The sequence below is a fragment of the Octopus bimaculoides genome, chromosome 10 (assembly GCF_046866305.1).
Source record: "Octopus bimaculoides isolate indiv1 chromosome 10, ASM4686630v1, whole genome shotgun sequence".
In the NCBI taxonomy this organism is placed as follows: domain Eukaryota; kingdom Metazoa; phylum Mollusca; class Cephalopoda; order Octopoda; family Octopodidae; genus Octopus; species Octopus bimaculoides.
In genome coordinates, this window is record NC_142937.1 from 94,719,178 (window position 1) to 94,744,495 (window position 25,318).

Consider the following 25,318-nt stretch of genomic DNA (forward strand, 5'->3'; position numbering starts at 1 on the left):
GACCACCACCACCACCAAGACTCTCCACGAAGTCTAAAACCTAGCCATCATTGTCATTCTTTTCTCATTCCAGTTGTGGGAAGGTTTACATTATATGCGTCGGAAAAGTGGTGGAAGTATCCCACACCATTGTAGAATTGTCCCAGTTCTTGGACCTCTGGGGTAAGTAGACAAAGAACACCACAGCTGAACTTCATAAGGGTCGACATAGAACATTATTTGGGACAGGGGTCAGCATGCTACACTACTGAGATCCACAAGGATCAACATGCTGACAGACGGGTGAACATGATGCACTATTAGGGGCAACATAAGTCAGCAGAATACACTATTAGGGACCACATAGGTCAACACACAATTAAGGACCCTATAGGCCAACATGCTGCAGTATTAAGGACTAAATAAGGCAATAACCTATGTTATATGAAAGAAGATCAGAGAATAAAATATATATCTAAAATAGGCCATAATTACGTTAGTCTTTTTTATTTTGCAATTCGTCAGAAGAAGGAGGGTGTTGTCCAGAGAAGACTTTGCTGACCCAGATTGAGTGAAAGTTTAAGGGTAGCTTTGTGAATTTTGGTAAAATTTTGACCTGGATATGGCTTATCAAGAGATTAGTTTAGTTAAGGGCCCATCATAATTGTCAGATTTACCCAAGTAAAATGTTGGTAAAGATAATCAGGCATTAATATGTAATTATACAAAATATTATCTGTCATCATTGTTGTCTAGATGTTATATAACATAATATATTAACTGATATTATTGTTATGGAGATTTTATATGTATGTGTATATATGAGAGACGGTGTGTACATGTAAGAGAGAGAGAGTGTATGTGCGTGTGCGTATGTGTGTGTGCATGTGTGCATATATAAGTGATGTGGTTGGCATATTTGTGTATATGTGTGTGTGTGTGTGATAAGCATGTGTCTGTATGCATAAATGTGTATGTATAGATGTGTATGTATTTATACGTATTGCACATATGTTTCCTGTGTGTCACATGTGATGTATGTACACAACTGGTTAACCACTGCTGTTCCACCTCACCACCACCGACACTACCACCACCACCACTACCACCACCACCACCCCATCAGTTACCAACAGTCACAATCAAACAACAATCTCTGACATTTTAAACTGGCTTCTTACATTCTGATCTCTGTAGATTTATTCCACGTCTTTTGTCTGCTACCGATACCATTGTCTATTCACCTGTCTACAAGACAGTTCTAGAATTTCTATCTAATCATTATCAAAATAATTAAACCACAAATGTCTCTGATTGATAAATGACAAAAACTGCAGCAGCTCTTGGAATAAACTAAAGCAAAAGCTTTTAAAAGAAATTAAACTGAGCTCTAATACAGAACTCTTGTTATTTCTGGAATGCAGGTGAGATGACTCACTGGATAAAATATAAGTTGACCAACACGTGGTTGCAAGTTCAAATCCACTGCAGGTAGAGCACAAATTTCTGGACACTGTAATCCATACTAATTTATCAGAAAGAACTGCAAGACCAATTTATTGGTACCCTGCACACTACAGTACCCTGCACACTACAGTACCCTGCACTGTACAGTACCCTGTATTAATAAACTTGCATCGTTTATATTAATGTAGAGGTACTTATATTTAATTTCATTATTTCAGTAACTTTAATATTTGTTTAATTTATTGTTTGTTGACCAAAGTGACCATGCTCTGGTGACCAAGGTGACCATGCTCTGAATTAAACAAACATTAGATTTACTCGAATAATGGCTTCAAGTTTCGGCACAAGGCCATCAGTTTCAAGAGAGGGGATCAGGCAATTATATTGACCCCCTATGATTAATTGGTACTTATTTTATCAACCCTAAAAGGATGAAATATAAAGTTGATCTCGGCAGAATTTGAACTCGGGATGTAAAGCCACAAAGCGTTTTGCCCAGCTGACCACTTTAATGTTTTATGCAATGTTTTATGCCCCACAGTCCAGTTGTACAGCAAACCCATGGATTGTGATTGGTCTGCCCTCATCAAACAATTCCTCCACTTGCCGGCGATTCGTGGCAATTGTTGCAGTTGATTGTCTTCAATACTGATTTCTCCTTCTTTAGATTTTTCAATTCATCTGTGGACATTGCCGCTGCCAATGATGTCAGCTCTGTAAACAACCTATAACCTTCTGTGGGTAGTGGACTACCTGCACCTCTCTTTGATCAAGGCTTCAATGACAGCACATTGCTTCTACTTGGAATCCATTATTTGCTTGCAATGAAAAAGAACAGGAACCTGTGTCATCATTGTTTAATGCCCGCTTTCCATGCTGGCATGGGTTGGACAGTTTGACGGAGAACTGGCAAGCCAGGATGCTGCACCAGGCTCCAGTCTGATCTGGCAGTGTTTCTACAGCTGGATGCCTTTCCTGACGCCAACCACTCTGAGAGTGTAGTGGGTGTTTTTTACGTGCCACCGGCCACAAGGGCCAGTCAGGCGGTACAGGCAATGATCATGCTTGAATGGTGCTTTTTACATGCCACCGGCAGAGGAGTCAGTCAGGCAGCACTGGCAACAATGACCACACTCGAATGGTGCTTTTTACGTTCCACTGGCATGGGAGCCAGTCAGGTGGCACTGGCAACGACCACGCTCAAATGGTGCTTTTTACATGCCACAGGCATGGGAGCCAGTCAGGCAGCAATCCACTTTTGCATTACTTATGCTGGACCCATCATATCTATCCATCCATCCAGCTAACTATCTGTCTGTTTGTCTATTTAACTGGTCATCCATCTATTCATCCAACCATTTATCTATCTATCTATCTATCTATCTCTCTGTCTGTCTGTCTGTCTGCCTCTCTGTCTGTTTGTATGTATGTATTCTCACAAGAGAAGCAGTACCCAAACTCTATTGAAGAGTCGTTCTGTGATTACTCAGAGTTAATTATTCAGTGCAGTCTTTCAGATAATGAACAACATTTAATGATGGATTTGGGCTGTAATTTAATGTAGATTAGCTGGAAACCACTTCAGCCTAGATGTTGCTTTCATTGGCTACATGAGACCACATGGTGTGATAATTTCTCTGTCCTGATGTGTGTTAGGGAATCAATGAGGGAATAGCTGTACCTTTTTCTTTGCTCATAGTTCTAATCTACGCAGCTGTTTGTTTATATTGCATTTACACATAGAAATATGACTTTCGGCAGGTAAGAACAGCTTACAACTCTTGTCCTTCTTCTTTCGTTTGATTGTTTCAAACAGTTGTTATACAGAATAAAATCTGGAAAAAGCAAATCTAAAGAAAGGCTTTGTTGCTTAAAGCATGTTTTCTTGTTTTCTTTTAATTTATGCTTCAGTTTCTCATTCCTCTGTTTCTGTTTCTTTTTAGTGAGATCAGCAACGATTTGTCGCTTGTAAAAGCATATCGTATTTTGCGAGTGGAGTGAGTTTCCATCACTAGCTGGTGATTAACACACACTGAGGATGGGTGACCACCCAGAAACTCGAGTCCATGTGTCTCACATAAGGCTAGAAATGGGAGCAATGACCTCCCCTTGCAAATACTAATTGGACACAGAATGTGTGTCGTTAGCCAGGTAGAGGAGATGTCTTCCTGGGGCTATAAACGTCAGTAGCACTGTCTCGTATAGGATGCTACACTTGGTTGACAATTATATGTTACAAAATATATTACATTTTGTTCCATCTTCAAAGCATGCCTTACGTATCTTTGAGCACATGTTAGATGTAGCCATTACTGTGTTGTGTCTAAGAGATGTTTCAAACTTCAACAAATATTACTTATAACTAAATTCATAGAGTAAAGATTGTTTGCCAATATAACATGGTAGTCTTGGTTTAGGATGAATGTTGCTGTAATTTAGCCCCAGCGGAAATTGTCTCCAGCTGGCTGTACGACACGATCTGTGTCCTTATGTTTTCAAACGAGGGAATTTAGCACCCCCACTCAGCTCAAAACAAATTATTCTGTGCTGATGAAGGGAAATAACCCGGAAATTACGATACAAAGATATTGTTTTCAGCTGAGTGGGGGTGCTAGATTACCTTGTTCGAAAATATAAGGACACAGATCGTGTCATATAGCCATCAGGAGACAATGTCTCCTGGGACTAAATTACAGTAACATTCGTCCTAAACTAGGACTGCCATGTTATGTTGGCAAACAATCTTTACTCCAAAGTACTGTTGCTGGATGTCTCTTGTTGTCAGATTTAAAAATAGTAATTTTCTAAAACTGTATTGTTTTCTAAGACCTATCATATCCTTAAGCAAGTGTTAGCTATAACCATTGTTGTATCCTAAGACCCACCATTTCTCTTGTCTTATGTTTTTCTTTCCAGGAAAGTTATGTATTATGTTTCTGTGAAAAACAATCATGAACTATTTTTTAATCAACTCCGAGATGGTGATCTGAGTGGAAGTCAGCTGGCCAATGGTAAGTTGCACCGTTTCTGTGCATATTGACTGTCCGGTCCATTTACACCTGTGTCTTTCACAGAGGTGTAAATGTAATGTACACAATCTTTAGCACAGGTGTACATGTAAGGTATGCTGTCTTTGAGTGACAATGTGTGGGATATGACACTCAACTCGTTCATAAAACACACGTCTTCAATGGTTTTTAACACACAAACATATGCACATAGACACATACACACACATACACCCCCCCACACACACACACGCACACACACACACACACATATATATATATACGATGGGCTTCTTTCAGTTTCCATCTACCAAATTCACTCACTCATGTGTGAGAGTGTTAGCTGTAATAACCTAACAACAAAATCCTTCAGTCTTCTAACGTTTTATGAATCCTTTTACTCATTGCTGAATCCCCAACACTGCTCCCTATTCAAGGGTCTGAATAGGGGTCAGTGATTATCTCACTCAGCCTTAATATTGTCTTCTCTGTCCTCCAGGTGCTGTGCAGGGTCTTAATCGACACCGAGAATCATTATCTAAAATGCAATCAGTTTTAGTTGAAGCACCCATTAACAAAGTGAGTAATTATTTCTGTTATTAATTATTGCATTACTGGTCATCTGTTGCTCCTTACATTCACCCTTCAACCCTACACAATCGCTACAGTTGTTGCCTTCCTCTGATTTTTCCCCATCTCTTGTTGCCCCGTACGCCCTTTGTAAACCATCACTCCAAGTTCCTCTGTCCCCACTCACTTCTACTCACCTCGTACCTTTAGGAGCCACTTGGACTGCTGCTTCTATTAATCCTTTTTTCAGCCTCTCCTCTAAACATGATAGCCATGTAGTTACTTTAGAAGGACCTGCTCATCCATACACCCACAGGTTTTGTGCACTTGGGAGCTGCATGGCAACCTCACCTGTGCTTCCTGTGGCATGGAAAAATACACCCAAGACAAACCGTAAAGTGGTTGGTGTTAGGAAGGTTACCCAGTCGTAGAAACCATGCCAAAACAGACACTGGATCACAATGCACCTTGGATGCATCAGATCCTGTCAAACTGTTCCACCATGAAACATGGATGTTAAATGATGATGAGGATGACAATAACAACGATGATGATGATGATGATGACTTTTTAACAGTTTTGTAGAAGCTGTTACTGCCCCACCAGTTGCCCCATAAATCAAAATCGCTGATGGCAGTACTGCCTGATTGGCACTTGTGCCAGTGGAATGTGCCACCGATTGGACCCCATTTCTAGCTTATTTTTTAATACAAAGCATGACATAACAAAATAGGTGACGTAACACATCTTTCGAATGCCTGATGAAGATGAAGAACTTTATTCTCGCATTTATGTATAGACTGCATTTTGGCAATCCGATCAGTAATGGTCGAAAGATGTGTTACGTCACCTATTTTGTTATGGCATGCTTTGTATTAAAAAATAAGCTAGAAATGGGGTCCAATCGATGTGTTGGTTAATCTGTGGTTTTTTTCCATTTTCTAATTATTCGCATTATATATATATATATATATATATATATACACACACATATATGTATATATATATACACACACACACTTAATGCGTGCATGTGTATTTACTTGAAGGTTCGTGTTAACTCTTTGGAAAATTATTTGATTTGGAAAGTGAAAAGTGGTAACATGAAACCCACTCAGAGTAAACAATGATGAAAATCTGTTTTATTTGGTTTTATGGTTCTGGAATGAAGAAAGCAATCTTCTACTCTTGTACATAGAGTAGAAGAATTGTTCAAAATTCCATTTAGATATACACATGTGTGTGTAAGTATATGTATATATATATTATATATATATATATATATATATATATATATATATATATATATATGTATATATATATGTATATATATATACATACATATATATATGTGTATGTATTATATGTATATATGCATATCTATGAATACATATTATACATATACATATGTGTACACACATACACACATTTCTGTCTTTATTAATGTATCTCCTTGCTTCTACATTTGTATTTCTAAGTGTGTCTGTGTGTCCCCTTTGTTACCATATATGTCTGTTGTGCTTATTGTTGACTGAATCTCTGGCATAATCCAATCAAATTTCCCTCGAAATTAATTTCCTTGCTTCGATGCCATTTTTGTAATAATTGTCTTTGATTGCTCTTCTCTTGTTGCGTAAAACAACCTTTTACTGTGGCACCCATCGTGTCCTTCACTTAAACACTACATGCTAATATATTACCTCAAAACAATTTTCTATAATTCCTCCCCTTCTTCTCTCACTCTGTTTTTCTCTCTTCTGCCTTCTCCTCCGCCCTCTCTCTCTCTAGCTATCTTTTCATCTCTTCATCTCTTCATATCTTTCTAACTTTCTCTCTCTCTCAATGTTTCTATCCATTTACCTAAATCTCCTTCAACCATCTCTGTCTATATGTTCCTATATCTATCTTATCTCTCTCTCTCCTTCTCTCTCTCTCTCCCTCTCTCTATCCATCACTCTCTCCATCAATCACTCACTCTCTCTCTCTCTCTCTCTCTCTCTCTCTCTCTCTCTCTCTCTCTATCAATTTATTTATCTGTCTATTTTTGCAATATCTCACAGCTTCTATCCATCTGTCTGTTTGTGTCTATCACTTCAACCTTCTATCTATCTGTCTGTCTGTCTGTCTGTCTGTATATCTGTCTGTCTGTCTGTATATCTGTCTGTCTGTATATCTGTCTGTCTATCTGTCTGTCTGTCTGTCTGTCTATCTACCCATCTATCTATCTATCCATGCATCCATCTTTCTCTCTCTTTCTCTCTCTATCTCACTCTCTGTCTTTCAACCTTACCCACACATCCTCAAATATAAGCATGAGCTTACTCAAACAACTTTACGCACACACACACACACACACACACACTCACACACACACACACACACACACGTGATATAGCCCTCACTGGGCCATAACATTTCCAATGCCTTTTTCTGCACTCCATACATTGAAAACTATTGTAACTTGTGGTTGTGATGTCCCCCTCCCTTTATATTTCAGGCTATCAGCATCATCAGCAGCGTGCAGGAGAACTGTTCTAACCCCGTGGGACAAGCTTTAGACAAAGCTTTGGAAATATTGCGAAGCAGTGAACTCTATTCTCCCTATTTATCTCAACCAATGAAAGACGACCAAATGAGTTCTGAGCTAGTTGGAGGGTTACTGTCTGTAAGTTATTGATTTCAGTATATTAACCCTTTCATTGCCATATTTTTTTTGAGATACTCTGAGTTTCTTTCAAGTAATTTTTAAATATAACAAAGAATTTAGTAAAATAACTTAGTTATCATTCAGCTAGTGTTAGGAACATAAATTGTGACTAAAGTTTGGTGGAAGATTTTTATTCAGAACTAATGAAAGCAAGATATTTGTAATACAGAGCCAGAGCCGGTTTCAGTCGGGTTGGTATCGAAATGGTTAATGATAGTTTAATGGTGGCAAAACCAATGGCAAGGATAATGTTGGTAGTGGCAGTGGTGGTGGTGATGATGATGGTGATGTGGAAGATAATGATGACTACTTCTGAATAGTTTTAATGAATGAATGGTGTGGATAGATTTGAAGGAGATGTCCCAGCTCTGAAGCCATAATGCAATAAGGAGCAAAAAGCTTGATCTTATGATCAGACAAAAATGAGCTGGATTTTGTGTCGACAGTGGTTTTGTTGGGCAATATAGAGTTGGCTCAGGGTGGTGAACTGGCAGAATTGTTAGCACGCCGGGTGAAATGCCTAGTAGTATTTTGTCTGCCATTACGTTCTGAGTTCAAATTCCACCTTTCATCCTTTCGGGCTCGATAAATTAAGTACCAGTTACGCACTGGGGTCAATGTAATCGACTTAAACCCTTTGTTTGTCCCCTCTATGTTTAACCCCCTGTGGGCAATAAAGAAATAAATATGGAGTTGGCTCATGAATGAAATGGGCCAAGAATATGAAAAACTTAGGGATTCATGTAAGAGACTCGCTTGGTAGTGTACTTTACACTGCCTTTAATAGGGGTCAGATGTTGCGAAATTGTCAGTAGATCCATTGTGACCTCCCTGGCTGGCGTTGGATTTGGGAAGGATAGAAAAGGGAATCAAGAAGGAAAGAGAAATTGTTTTATCATGGATCTGACAGACACATGAGAGAGGGGGGGATAGGAAAGAGAGGGGGGATAGGAAAGAGAGGGGGGATAGGAGAGAGAGAGAGAGAGGAAAAGTGAGAGCAAAGAACACATTGTCAGCAAGTAATAAATGAAATTGTTGTGTTATTGAAGGACTTACTTTGGTTTGGTGATTTAACTCTGAGAGGATTTATAGCCAGCTCCAAGTTTGGTATGTCATTCAAAAGACACCAGAAAGTTCTGAGAGCAATAGAGCAAGTTTTGTGTTAGTTGTCATTTATGCAGTGTCACTTCACTGTACAACTGCAAAATAAATTCCCTCATGGTACTTCACTACAACTATTGAGAACTGAATGTTTAGCAGCACTGGCATTTAAGACAGAGACGCATTAACACTTCAGCTCTGCTACAGAGATACCACAGTAGTATATCTCTATTATTTCTCAGCTTGCGATTGTATAAAGATAAAACGTTAAAGAGATTAGGTTGATGTCTTGTTGTTCAGTCTATGGACTGTGTCTTCTTTTACTAATGTACAAGAATTAAAGAAGGCAGAGTTTGCATCATATAACAGCTGTGAATCTGCTAATGAGTTTATGAAAGTTTGGAAATTTGTCTGTGAGACGTTACTGCTTATTGAATAAGTAATGATTATTGAACTATCTCTTTGTATTTACAGCAAGGATTAAGAAGACGGTTTTCAAACTATGACGTCAACAGATCTTGTGAGTATATTTCTTATTGCTAAGCTTGTTATCTTTATCGTTTTCAAAAAGTTGGACATTGCAACACATAAAACATTTAAACATAAAAATACTAATTAAGTGCAGAAAACCACAGCATCTATACTAATTAACAAAAATATGTATACTGGCTACACTGTATGAATATGTGTATACATCTGCCTCTGCGTGTGTGTGTGTGTGTGTGTGTGTGAGAGAGAGAGAGAGAGAGTAGATATAGAGGGTCATCAGAATATGATACAAAGCCATTACCAGATTGGGTGAAGAGGATTAGACATTAAATGAACCCAGGTTTCCTTCAGTCTGTCTTTTGATCAATTTGGCAAAATCTACTGATTTCTATAATCAAAAAACGGCAGATGGAACGAAAGCCTTGTTGAGATATAAGGTAATAAATATTCTTTACTTTATCAATGACAAACATAGATTAGGCATTACATATTTCTAATGCTTGGTTTTATTAAGCTTTTTGTTTCTTTACCCTAACATAAACAATAAGAGAAAAACCTGACCACTGCCAGATAGAGGAAAATGGCCACCACACCATAAAATATTGCAAATGAGAGCAGGACGTCAGTAAATGCAGGGCAGAACTGTTCTACGAGGGACAGTATTACCTCCACCGAACAGTCATAGCCTGGTGTCCTTGTAGCAATAAAAGGCTACAATTATACAGGATAATGTTAGAACATACATGAAATTGGAAGTTGATTAGAATTTTATATCCTAAAATTGATGAAACCAGACTTGATATGGACACAAAGGAAGATCTCTGAAGGAGGTTATCGTATGATCAAAAGTTGTCCATTATCATCTAAGTATTTCTTCTTCGTAGATCTTTATTGCTCTGAATAGATTCCAGTAACATTTTATATCACTTTATCATGGAACACATCTCTTCATCCTGTCTTGATCCTAGTCTTTACACACATCTTTACCGCATACCTTTCTCGTTATATCCTTTTCTCAATCATTTCATTCATTCAGTTCCAACTTGCACCACCACCACCACCACCAACAGCTTAACTCTTTTGATACCAATCTGTCTGAGACTGCTCCTGGTTCTATGATACCACCTTTCAAGTTTATAAAGTGATCAAAATTAATAACTTGCATCAAAATTTCATGTTAATTTAAATTTATGTCCTAAATACTAACTTGATAATGACAAAGTAATTTTAATAAATTCTTAATTATACTCAAAATCATTTGACACAAGAGCAGTGTATTTCGACAGGGGAGTGCTGAAAAGTTCCTGGCTTTAAGGGTATCATGAAATGCCTGGCTGGAGGCCCAACCTTCTGAGTTCTTTTTCAGAGCTTAGAAAAACTGAAGGACTGCTGCAATAAGCATGTGAATCTGAAGGAAAATCTATTTGAATAAAATCATAATTAATTGATTCTCCTGTACTTTCTTTTACCCAAAGCCAGCAATTTTTCAACATCCCCTCATCCCAGTACTATTTGCTGTGTATAGACACACACACACACACACACAAACACAGCCAGTCCATGTCAACTTAACCTGAGTTTGTTCTCTTTTGCAGCCCATCACTCACATTTCCACAACATTCCATCAAGTCCAACGACAATCTTGAACCAAGTACCAGAAAAAATCCAGTTAATTCTGGAAACAGAAACCTCCTGGCGCTTTAATATCATAGATCTGGAGAAAGCTACAAACAACAGGTAAAGAATTATTGTCTGTGTTTTGGGCAAGTGTCTTCTATAATAAATCTGGGTCGAATAATGTCTTGTGAATGAATATGGTTGACAGAAATTGTGTAGAAGCTTGTCGTGTGTGTGTGTGTGTATGTTTGTGTATGCGTGTGTTTCCACACCATTACTTGACAACCCTACCGGTCTGTTTATCTCCTTATCACTCAGCAGTTTCTCACAAAAGACTGACTAAATAAGTGCCAAACTTAAAAAAAAAAGAATACTGGAATCGATCTGTTTGACTTAATTCTTTAATGTGGGGCCCCAGCATGGCTGCTGTCCAGTAACTGAAACAAAAGAATTAAGATTGTAAAAGCAGAATTATTTGCATAAAAATTAATAAAAAGAAAATATGATAAAACTCACAATAATTAAAACATGATATAAAACAAAAAAGGAAATAAAACATGAAAAATTGTTGGCCAAGTTAGTTTAGTGTCCTAAGTTTTTACCTTCTTGCCAATATTTGTGTTCTTGGCCATTGAAAAGTACATTTTGTGTCAGTTTTGCTTTGAAAACATAAACATCTTCAGATTATAGATTGCTTTCATTTACTGTAGTCTGTCTGGTTTTTGCTAACAACTCATTTTTTTGCATGATGTCTATATTCTAAACCTGTGCTTGTATGGTTTTTTACTTCTTCAAAATGTCCCTAGCACCACAGATGCAGATTGTGTCAATGAGTTGCTTGTTTGATTTTTTTGAAAATGGTGAATCTTCATTACTTTTCTGAGGATGAATATTGTTATTTACTCACCTCTTTTTATTGATTTCTGTTGACTCTGTTTTTCGAAACATTTTTTAAACTTTTCTTTCCAATCATTATTTCTTGTCTCTCACACAACCATGGACCGATTCTACTCTTTACTTCCATCAACAGATGAGATGTTTGCTCATTTATTTCTAACACAGTGCATGAAGTGATTTCTCCTGCTATCACCAGAGTTGTTGTTCTGGAAACCCACTTTTTACTCTTTTTTTGCTGTTTTAACTGGTCTCCATTTCATTCCCATTTTTATTTACATTTTTGTCTTAGAGTTTCTGGTTCTTCAAGGCATGATGCTCAGAGGTGATTCTTACTATGACACATATAGTTACTAGGAATTTTAACTTGTATCCACATTCTAGTGACATTTGTTTTGCTGCTTCAATTAGAACCAGTACGGCTTTACAGCTTTCAGGATAATTATGACTTGCAAATCATTTGTGTGTATGTCTGTGTGAATGCCATATACATATGTGTACATGCATGAGAAACATTATATATATATACACACACACACACACACATATATCTATATATACACACACATATTATATGCCAGCTACTTTCCAATATTCTTTTCTTTGAGTTTGATCTCGGTGATCTTTTCTATGAGTTTCAATCCAGTTTTTTACGACAGAACTAAGATCTATAAACCTGACACTACTGTTGAGCCTTGAGTCACAAAGAGCCCAGGCCATAACTCTGTCCTCTTTGGTCATTCCTGATGATTACTAGATTGGAGTCTCGATCTCTGGCAGGCAACCATTTGGATACTTTGCTTTCATGAGACTAATAATAGCAATGATATATATACATACTTTTATATATATATTCATGTATACTATGTGTGTATGTATATACTTTCATATATATATATATATATATATATGTATACATATATATATATATATATATATATATATATATATATATATACATATATAAATATGTATGGGCATGTATGTTTGTGTGTGTGTGCATACCATGGGTACATATATACATATATATATACATATATATAGGTATCCTTGAATGTAAGATAAAGAATAATGCTAAGATCTAAAACCATAATTGATAAGAAAAATATTCTTCCATCTGTATAATCATTTCTAAGAGAATCACTGAAGTATATTCTATATGACATTGTAACTAATTGGAAATTTGATATCTACCCATGTGTTTGTATATATGTATGTGTATGTGTGTGTGTGTGTGTGTAACTGTAAATATGATTATGTAAATATGTATGTATGTATGTATGTATGTATGCATATAGGCCTGTGTATACATGTTTATGTATGTGGGTGTACATGTATGCATGAATTTGTTTGCTTGAGATAACATGTATGCATTCACAGGCTTTTGTCAGTGTGAACATTTGGATACATATTTACATTTACATAGGTGCATTTGTGTGCATGTGTTGCATGCATGCGTGTGTGTGTGTGTACGTATATATTTACTAGGTTTTCTGCATGCCATAGTTGCACGCAGTGCACTTAAAGATAGATTAGCAGCAGTATTCAATTGCATTGTGGGAAGATTATAAGAAGAGAAAGCTAACACAATAACAACCAATATAGATTTAACACAAACAACAACAACAGCAACAACAACAGCAACAACAACAACAACAACAACAACAACAACAACTGCAGATAAGGATTTAAATAAGAACAGCCACAAGAACTCTGCAATAATGGCAACAACACTCCTACTTTCGCTGCTAAAGAAGTAACAACAGCATCACATGTACACACATGTAGGATTACATAACATGTGTCAGTGTGTGGATGTTTACGAGTGTTGGCTCATGTAAGTGTGTGCGTGTGTGGAGGTAGTTGCTTAATGTGTGCGTCTGTAAGCATACTTTTGTATGCTTTTGTATGCTTCAACTACTTGTTTAAATGTTATTTTGTCCATGTGTATGTGTATGTATCAGTGTGTGTGGGTGTAAAAATATATATGCATATATATATATATATATATATATATATATATGTATACATGTCCCTTAAAGGATACATATATATATATATACATATATATATATATATGCATATATATATGTATATATATATATATATATATATATATATATATATATATATATATATATATATATTATATATATACATGCATATATATATATATATATATATATATATATATATATATATATATATATATATATATATATATATATATATATATATATGCATATATATATATATATATGCATATATATATATATATGTATATATATATATTGATAGGAAGGACAACAAAAGAAAGAAAGTGACCTCGATATTATGTAAATAGAGGAATTTATCTGTAAAAATATGTGACACTTATTCGGTAGCCATGATAATCATGGCTACCGAATAAGTGTCACATATTTTCACAGGTTTATATAAATATATATATGGAGGCGCATCCCAGCAGCACTGGCAATGGCCTCGCTCAAATGTTAATTTACCCAATGCTGTGTACTGTTCCACTGAGAAACCTCATCTGGTATGGGAGACCAACAACCTTTCCCAAGGAATTTCTATGTGGGGAGGAATTTGTATTGGATCCCTACTTCTTTGATGGAATGGTCAATTCTCACCTACATCTTGACATGCTGCATGATTTCGCCATACCTCAGCTTGACACAGACAATGACATCTGAATGCAGGATGGTACCCCACCTTATAGCAGAAACGTACGTGAGTTCTTGGATGACACTTTTGAGATGCGGATCGGCAGGAGAGGAACCATTGAATGGCCTCCATGATCGCCAGACCTGAGTCACTGTGATTACTCAATGTGGGGTATCCTGAAGAAACACATCTACTCACAAGATGTTCAGACAATACCTGAGTTGAGGGAAAGAATTATTGCAGAAATTGTAACCCTGGACAATGATAAGGACTTGTTTTGACGAATCTGCCACTCCATCCAGAGAAGAATCCAGTTGTGTATCGATTCTGAAGGGCAACACTTTGAAGATACGATATAAGTGTTATCTTGTTTTTGTCTTGAAATTATAATTGTACGATGACTAAATAAAAGTGATATCATTTGGAAGAAAATTGAGTTTATTATTATTAGAACTGGGTAAAGCAACTTATGGCAATCCCTCTATATATATAATGTATATATTTATGTATGTATGTTTGTATGTATGTATGTATGTATTCACATGCGTGTACATGTGTCCCTATTTCTATGTGTATATCTATAGCAAAAGAGATGTTAAATGATGTTGATTATATACACACACAGATATATATATATATACATATATGATAATCTTTGCACGTGCACACACATGTACATACATATATACACCCACATATATGTTAATTTTATATATATAAACAGTAAAACAACATTGGTTGAAGGCTCACTTTATGCACTGAAATAGACAATCACATTTATTTTTATGAAGAAAAAATTGACATTGGCTTCAAAGTTTCAATTGTTTTACTTTCATCAATTTGATGAGCAGAACTGAGCAAAAAATACAAAGCCTTTGTCGCACACATGTGTGCATGTGCGCACACACATGTGTGTACATGCACATGCATGCATACGCATGTGTGTGAATAAGATGAGAAAGAAAACCTTGCTGCATTTCAAGATGGAAAAGAAACAAATACTTCTTTGGTTTTAACTGAGATATTTAATCAAGATAATATTTTCCTTCATTGTTAATATCATAATCCTATCTATCTGGCAAGTTGTTAATCCCTTTGGCATAAAATACTTCATGCTTCAAAGCAAAAAATGTTCAATATCTCTTCACAATTAATAAACTTTTTTCCTTCCGAATAATGGTACCATGATCTGAAACCATGATGTTCAGATGGTGCAACGTCAGGCAAGTAAGCAAGATGACTTCAAACATTCATATTCCATACCATAATATAAATGCAACACCAAATGACCCATGATGAGCACTTTTTCCTCCAAAGTGTTGTGCAATTCTTCCAATTGACACCAATATTCCAAATTCACTGCTTGTTTTGGTTTCGCACTTTATGGTATCCAATATGCTTCATCTTCCAACAAACACTGAATGTTTTTTTCAAATGCTGTCCTGCTTTGGGGATAGACTCTCCCTTTCTCATTGTTGTTTTCTTTGGAGATGATTATAGAGAACACATTATCTTCTATCACTCGTGATAACTCTATCCAGAAAAGTTTCTGTTGTAAGTCTCCTCTTCAATGAGGAGCAGTGGACAAATCTTTGATTAAACGGTGAAGTTGTCAGATGATGAGGGACCCAGTGACCAAATTTGAACATTTTCCCTAGTTTGTGTGGTCAAAATGTGGCTTTAATTGAACTGTTTTGTTAACCCTTGTGCAGTTTGCTTCAGATTTTCCTCAACTGCAGTTTTCAGAAGCTCCATAACGATAGATCTTGATCGTCCAGATGGAGGGAAATCTATAAAAAAAAAAAACTTTCCCAAACGAATTTGGGGAAACCAACATCAGCATGTCTGGACCCTTAAAACTTTGTTTCTATGGACAAAACGAACACTTCTTGCTGCTTCCTTTGTTGAAGAGCCCCTATTGAATTCATACAGCATTTAATATCTGACATGGGTCTAATCTGAACTCATTTCAAAAGGGTAAAATCAAATACAAATTTAGCCATTTTGGTATAAAATAATCTGCAAAGAAGGCAAAAAAAAAAGCAAACAAACATTAGAATGTCAAAGTCGATGCATTTTCTGCTGTAAATATTGGAAAAGTATCTTCCAAGTGATTGTGTCAAAAATGCAGCAGAACTTTCTTACCAACCAAATGTGTGTGTGTGTGTGTGTGTGTGTATCTACATACATGCGTACATATATACATATATATATTTAATTTCATTCTGCCTTTTAAAAATCAATATTTAAAATCAATAATTATTGATTATCAATAGAGTTTATTCTACTACTACTACTGCTACTGCTACTGCTGCTGCTGCTGCTGCTGCTTCTGACTTCACTTTCACTATGAACAGATTTGTGTAAACAATTTTAAAATCTAAAAACAACTATAAACAAAATTAAAAGTAAAAGTAAAAAAAAAAAAAACAGAAAGGAAATTCTTGATAGAAAATGAAATATTATTCACCTCTCAAAGACAAGGTAAACTTTGGTCACCGTTCCACTACAAGTAGATCATTATCTTTAAAATGAAGCTAGGCATAAGAAATGTTCATCTGCCAACCAAAATGTTTCCTGAATAAATCACATCTTTTATATAAAATTTGCTTCGTTACATAACCCAGACATAGTTTAGTGAATTATTCTGAATAATTAAGTTCACGTTCTATCTTGAAATTTTAAAAACCTGAAATTTAAAAAACCTGAATTGATCCTCAACGAATTTAAAGATGTTAAATTATTGCTTTAGATGAGTGTTTTTCATGCTCTTTTTTGGAATATGCCCTCCAGCCTTCATCAGGTGTCTAGGGGAAATTTCAAACCTGGGTTCATCGAAAAATACCTTAGGAATGAGAACCCAGGTTCGAAATTTCCCCCAAGACACCTGTTGAAGGCTGGAGGATATATCAGCTGAAACGTTGTGTTAACAAGAAACAAGATGAGGACAAATATCCGTCAAATGTAAATGATGTAAATAATGTACATAATTCCTCATCTCTTAAATATGGAACTGCATTAGATAAATAGTTAGATAGACAGACAGATAGACATGTCTGTTAGGCAAGGCAACCAGTCATTGGAATCCTGCCAAAGCAGGCACTGGAGCACAACACAGTCCTCTGACCTTGCAGATTTTGTCAAAAACATCTGATTCAATGACAGATTTTAAAAGACGATGATGATGACAATAGATGCACACACATTCTTGCACACGCACACCCACCCTCCCTCCCAACACACACACAGAGTTTATGTAAAACAATTTAGTCCATAATTCCTTTTTATGCACATAACCGTCAACACCATTTGTGTGTGTGTGTGTGTGTGTGAGTGGCCACCTCTGACCTCTCGAAAAGTAAAAACTGTACAAACACCAACTTAGATCCTCTCCATTATTCACGCCAGTTCTTCTTTCCACACATGTATGGACTCAGCTAATTCCTTCAAGAGCAAAGTTCAGTCAACACATGGACTCATTGCAGAATTCCAATAGTAAAAATATGCCTCTTCCCTTTTGTCACATTCCTCATCTATGGAAGGATTTGAATAGACTTTGAATGCAATATTGCCTGGTATATCTTATTGTTTACTAAGCCATGCACCCCACAACATCAAGCCGAACCAGCTTTGCTTATCTCAAGACTGAGATTCACTTCTCTCAACTTAATCTACTTAACGAACATTCTGAACTCGTTTCTTATTGCTAACACAGAACTTTCAATACACTGAAATGCCCACCTCCACCACTCACCCCCACCCTGGCTTCTCTACACCCTCCTCCTCACACCCTACCAGGGAAAACCCACATACCATCAGCATTGGTTTCCCTGCTCCTTCTTGCTTATTCTATTTAGAAAAATACCATTAGGATTACAGTTTTGATATAAGCAATTGTTTTAGCTTTGTCTTGTGTATCTCTCTCTAATATGTCATTGATGTTTGTTATTCCATTAATCTGCATGGCTCCTTAAAACTTCTTTCTGCATTTGATTGCAACTTAGTACATTTGTATCAACTGCTGCATTCCGTCAATGCACATGCAGTTGCATATCTGTATATCGATGTATGCATCTATGCGTTGTATACGCATGCATGTGTAATTTGTGTGAATGTATAACATTGTTTGCATGTGTTTACAAGCCATCATCATTGCATACATCTACACATTGCATATATGCTTGTGTATAATCACCATCATCGTCGTCGTTGTTGTCATCATCATCATCATCATCATTGCCATCGCTGTCATCATCGTCATCATTTAATGCTTCTTTTTCCATGCTTGCTTGGGCCACACAGAATTCATTGAGACAAATCTTCCCACAGCCAGATGCCCTTCCTGTTGCCAACCCTTACTTGTTTCCATGCAAGGTGATATTTCTTTGTGAATGGACGTGTTTTTCATGGATGATTGGAATTGAAGGACACTCACTTACAAATAACATGCAATGTCAACATGAAGAGGTGCATGTGCACACACACACACACAAGCACACATATTACAGGCTTCTTTTAGTTTCTATCTGCCAAACTTACTCACAATGCTTTGATGGATGATATGTCACATACAAGTGTGAGGGGAGGTGCTTAGAGATTGGGAAGAGGTGACAGTAGTAGGTGGTGGTGGGGTAGACATGTAAGGACATGGAGAGTGTGCAGATAGGCATGTGAGGGATAATGGAAGGTCCTGCAGAGAGTGGTGGTCATGAGTGGTGGGATGGTGGGGTATTGGGAATATAAATAGTGGGGACGTTTTGACAGATGGCAGATTGTGTGTGTGAGAGGCCATAAAGTAGGTGCTTGTATGTATAGTTAACCATTATTTTACATAGTTTGACGTTGTCTTCCTCCCAATCAAAGCAAATCACCAGAAGTCTTTGATTCCTTGTCTTCTCCTCTGCGAGGCCCAACATCTGAAGATCATTTCTCACCACTTTGTTCCTTATATTCCTGAGTCTACCCCTTCCACAGGTTCCCTCCCCATTTTTTCAGATCAGCACTTCTTTATGCAGCTACCCTCATCCAGACACATCACATGACCATACCAGCACAGTCTTCTTTCTGATGCCTCTTATACACAGTTTTTCTCTTAAAACATACATGCACATTGACGTTACACATTCAGCGGTGCATCATGGCGTCAGTGGATGTGCAATAAATATATTATTTAAGGCAGCAAACTGGCAGAATTGTTAGCACTCTGGGCAAAATGCTTTGTCTGCCATTACGTTCTGAGTTCAAATTCTGCCAAGGTTGACTTTGCCTTTCATCCTTTCGGAGTCAATTAAATAAGTACTAGTTACACACTGGGGTCGATGCGATTGACTTAATCCCTTTGTCTGTCCTTGTTTGTCCCCTCTATGTTTAGCCCCCTGTGGGCAATAAAGAAATAAATATATTATTTTGCTTAGAGAGGAGGGGCTTCTTCCCGTCAAACTCCTGACTTCATTTCCTACATATGTTTATGCCTTTTTTTCATTGATAATGTTTTCCTGTGTATATATATATATAAATGTAAATACTTTTCTATTTTGTTTCTAACTTCCAAATTCTATTGCTTTTTCCTTTTTTTTTTCTTCTTCTTTTAGGCCACTCGTATATTTAGGTTTAAAAATATTATTGCGATTCGGAGCCTGTGAAGTACTTAACGTCAGTGAAACGTGTCTCATGAACTGGTTACAGACAATTGAGTCGAAATATCATGCTTCCAACTATTACCATAACTCTACTCATGCTACTGATGTTCTTCATGCAGCAGCCTTCTTCTTGGAGCAACTAAAATACAAAGTAAGGCCGTCCCCTTTCCTGGACACTCTCTCTTCTGGCTGACCATTCCTTTGTCTTTCTTGTCCGTTCCTCACCACCATCGTCACCGTCGTTGTTATTGATTTAATGTCCACTGCTTCATGTTTGCATAGACTGTTCTCAGTTGGAACCTCGCCTGTTTCTGAGCAACACAATATTCTCACCTGGCCGGACATGTTTTTACGGAAGACTGGAAACGAATGACACCGCTTGCATGAAGTTGACACTCACTTACAACCTCCACACACTTGTCAAGACAAGGAGACACAAACACACACACACACACACACACACACACACACACACACGTTCATGTATGTATGTGTGTATATTATACAACAGACTTCTATCAGTTCCTGTGTACCAAATCTATTCAGAAGGCATTGGTGCACATACATACAAATATGTACATATATGTGTATGTGTGTATGTAGAGAAGATGCTTTCCCAATGAACCACACAGTGGGACTGAACCGAAAGAGCATGTGGCTGGGAAGCAAACCTCTTAGCCACACACCTGTCCAGTAAAACCAGTCATAGAACAAATACGAATACATCACAAATTAGATTATCATTTAGAGAAGGGGTTATATAATTATGTATCTTTCTGTCTTTTAGCAGAAACGTGTCATACCAAACTGATCTTACCTGTGCTGGTGCCATGTAAAAAGCACTGAGTCCACTCCGTGGAGCGGTTGATGTTAGGAAGGGCATCCAGCCATAGAACCCTGCCAAAACAGATATAATAGCCTGGGATAGTCTTTTACATGGTCGGCTCCTCTCAACCATCCTACCCATGCATGCATGGAAGACGGACGCTGAACGATGATGAGGACAACAATATTTCTTTATCTTTTAGTGTAGGGTGAATGTATTACAGAGGTAGAAAGTCATTGGAATGAAATATTTCATATTCCTGAGTAAATTTTTATTTAAATATCAATAAAGAAAACGGTTATATTTATCATATAGGCTTTGCATCCACAGAGTTTCAGGTTCGATTCCATTGCACAACCACTTGGTTAAGTATCTTCTACTTTAGCCCTGGCTGGTCACTATCTTATCAGTGAATTTGATAGGTGGAAACTGTTTCGAAGCTTGTGTTATCTATCAGTCTATCCACACACACACACACACACACATATATATACGTATGTATGTATGTATGTATGTATGTATGTATACACCCACATACGTGTGTGTATATATACACACACACATTCACACATCAGGCTTCTTTCAGTTTTTGCCTACCAAATCCATTCACACAGTTTTGGTCAGCCTGAGGCTTTAACAGAAAGCACTTGCCTGAGGTGCCATGCAGTGGGACTGAACCCAGAACCATGTGGATAGGAAGTGAACTTCTAAACCACTAAACAGCCAGCCTTGTTAATATTGTTCCATTTTCCGTCAAATTGAAAGCTTCTGATCTGTGATCCCAAGCACCTCTTTGTTCTTGGACTAAATTCTAAAGAAACCATTGTTGTGTCTGAAACATAGAAGATAATAAAATGGTGCTTCCATTCAGTTTTCATGTTATAATGTCCTGAAAATATCTCAATAAATTGTTGAAACAACACAATGAAATGGTCAAAATCCTGCTTATTAGGATTTCATACTTTTATTGTTATCTAACATTTGATTAAGATGTATTAAACTGATTCTTCAGGATTTGTACAGAATTTCTTTCTTTTGTGATTCCAGGCTATCTTTGATCATATGGATGAAATCTCCTGCCTCATTTCCGCCATAATCCACGATGTTGACCATCCTGGACGAACAAATGCATTCTTGATTAATGCTCGCAATGAACTGGCATTGCTCTACAATGATTTGTAAGTCTGTGCAACCAAGCAAAAGCAATTATGTACATTTATTGTCATCATCATCACCATCATCATCATCATCATCATCATCATCATTTAATGTCCATATATTATACACATTGAAATGAGGTCAATATTTATCATTCATTGCACTAAACAGTCTTAGTTTATTTCACAAAGATTATCTGTGTTTGTTACTGACACAAACCATCACTAATTTCCTTGGACATCAGATTTTTTTACTTTCCTTTTCCTTTTCCTTTTCCTCATACATAGAAACCTAAACCACATCCTTTGACAGTCACTGATATCCATGGCAATCTGTGTCAGTTCAGGTTCTGCTGATAATGTAAATTTTCCATTCACTTACACAAACACGCATGCACGCACGCACACACACACACACACACAGAGGATCATCAACATTTAACACCCACATTCCATGCTGGCACGGGGTAGATGACTAGACTGGATCTGATGCAATGACTGTACCCGGTTTCAATACCTTCTCTGGCATGGTTTCTAGGACCAAGAACCTTTCCTAATGCTGACCACTTCACTGCATATGCTGGGTGCCTTTGTTTTGCGACCCTTATGCACATGGACACCAAGTAACTAACAAGACAGAAAACGCCCCTCCCCTCCACTGAGTGGGAGTTTAGTAGAGGGGGAGGGGGCTTTATGCTGGGAGTTGGGATTCTAAAAAAGGATAGAAGGCCAGAAACAGCTTTGTGGGGAGATAGACAGCTACCCGACATTACATAAGGGTGGGTGGGAATAGCTGGAAAGAGATAAAATGTCAGTGACAAGGTGTTAGGGTGTTGCCTCAAGATACGAGAAGGTGATAGAAAGGAGAATAGAGACGGAGTATTGGTAAGGGGTGGGAGGGTAGGTTCACAAGGGTGTGAAAGGAGCATAAAAGAGGGTTAGAGGTTGGGGCACACTCACAAGATGGACAACATTGAAAACAGCATAGACAGATGCTTGTGAATGCAAAGACCTTTCCTGGGGCAAACCATGTAATCCAGCATGGGCTAATGGTTAATAACATCAGGCTGAGACTTTGAAGAACTCAGAAACACAAACCAATCAGGAAAAGAAAGCTATGGAAGCTAAAAGATCTCCTGAACAGATTTAAACAACTGGGGCCCCTCACCCAAATTATTGTAATGCCTTTGCTCTCCTTCATTTCTCCGTCACAGATCCCTCCATCACTTGTCTAAGTAATGCAGTATTCTGCTGCTAGAATTAAATGAGAGCAGAACTACAGGACCAATGGAAGTATCAACACAACATATTCACAAATAAATGTGTTGATAGTAGTTGTAAACTATATCATTACAGACACACAAAACAGCAAAAATCAAAATATTGATCTGTCTGTTCATTCTTTTTATATTCCTCCATATGCAAACCTGAACATTGTCTTCTGCTCTTGGGTATTGAATAGACAAACAACTTCTCCTTAAAGACAATTGGGGGTAAACAGCACACAATACCCTGCAGCAAAGAGTCACTTGCACATTCGAATGTGCAGAAATGGAGTAACAATGAATGCCCGTATCCATGTTATATATAATATGTTTATAAAAACTAAATAGCATAGATTTAGTCTTGCTATGGAAGTATAATTCATGGATAAACAGCAGAAGTTACAGGAAAGACTGAATCTAATTATTTTAATCTCACATTAAAGATTCATTAGGGACCACTTACCTGGTCGTCTAACTGTTGAATATTAAGAAGCATAGATCTGTTCATGAATAATGTAAATAAATTATTACTGGTATAAAGATATTTGTATAATGCTGCTACCTGCTGTAGTTAAGAAACATAGATTTACTTGTGAATAATTTAAGTAATCTCTTATTGATGTGAAGATATTTACATAATGGCTCAAGGTGAAGGATGGTATTTAATAACAAACAGTATTTAATTCCTGGCTGTCAACCTTGTCAAAACTAGCCTGATTTATCATTGCTTCTTGTTACTAAAGCTCCAGTTGTTTATCCAACGCTAAATTTATGTTTGGTTAATGCATTGTATATGAGCTTTGATGATGTAATGTTCACCTGTCTGTTTCCTCCTTTGGGTCCATATACAGGGCTGCCATGGCGGTGGCAGTGGGGCGGGGGGAGCATCAAAAGGAGATTGAAGAAGAACCATAACACAAGTGGATACAGAACGAAAATTCCTTTGAAGCTGCTGCAGTTAGTTCAGTCTGTCCTGTATTGACCAAATTCAATCATCAGAAAACCTGATGTTGTCATAGACGGCCCCTTGACATGAATCTTCATTTGTGAAGCCAATGATGACTTGGTTTCCATATGCATATTATTTGTCATCATCATCATCACCACCATCACCATCATCATCATCATCATCATCATCATCATCATCACCATCATCACCATCATCATCATCACCATCATCACCATCACCATCATCACCATCATCATCATCATCATTATATTTACTTCTGCTTCATATGCTGGCATGAGTTTGATGGGTCATCACAGACTGAGTTTTTATTCAGAGTTACTTCCTCCTCAAGAGATGGTAAGACCCTGTCTCAATCACAGATTTGATTTTTTTTTGACATGGTTTCTATGGCAGTATGCCCCTCCTAATACCAGTCACATTATACAGTGTCCCGAATGCATTTTATTGTGGCACCAGCACTTGTGAGATTGTCTTGTCTTGAGTCAGACCATGGCAACTCTGTGTTATCTCCACACATTCACCAATCACATTACAAACAGTACTGGGTGCCTTTTATTATGACACCAGCATTAATTGTTCTGTGCTCTGTAATGATAAAGACTCCTCACTGCTCAATGGTATCCACCATTTCTTGAAATCAACATGAGTAAGTGAGTAAATGGAGGAGGAGGAGGCAAATCCCAGTAAGTGGGTGGTGGGACTGAAGAGGAGAGGGTAATGGAAGAAAGACAGGGATGATAGCAAGTTTGCCGGAGAGAGAAATTGAGTGAAGGACAGTAACAGAGATGAGCAATGGATGTCAATAACAATGGTCTGGGAGATTGAGAATATGAGAGAGGGACACAAAGAAAGGAGGGGGTGTATCAGGTGTGGCATCAAGATGCCTTCGTACAAAGAGAGGTAACAAGGAAGGAATGGGAGTAGGTGGGGTATTGAGAAGAAATGGGTTTAGCTCCATCCCT

The 25,318-nt window shown here is 37.3% G+C and overlaps 1 protein-coding gene across 7 annotated transcripts in view; it reads left to right on the forward strand.

Moving 5' to 3' along the window:
* LOC106876564 (high affinity cAMP-specific and IBMX-insensitive 3',5'-cyclic phosphodiesterase 8B) overlaps positions 1-25,318 on the forward strand; it is a 290,747-nt gene that overhangs the window by 242,642 nt on the left and 22,787 nt on the right. For all 7 annotated transcript variants that reach the window (XM_089359035.1, XM_014925160.3, XM_089359033.1 and 4 more), the window contains 8 exons: positions 74-162; positions 4,363-4,457; positions 4,954-5,033; positions 7,522-7,689; positions 9,307-9,352; positions 10,917-11,058; positions 20,091-20,289; positions 22,012-22,142. In XM_089359035.1, the coding sequence (XP_089215161.1) occupies positions 74-162; positions 4,363-4,457; positions 4,954-5,033; positions 7,522-7,689; positions 9,307-9,352; positions 10,917-11,058; positions 20,091-20,289; positions 22,012-22,142 (950 nt within the window). The remainder of the gene's footprint in view (positions 1-73; positions 163-4,362; positions 4,458-4,953; positions 5,034-7,521; positions 7,690-9,306; positions 9,353-10,916; positions 11,059-20,090; positions 20,290-22,011; positions 22,143-25,318) is intronic.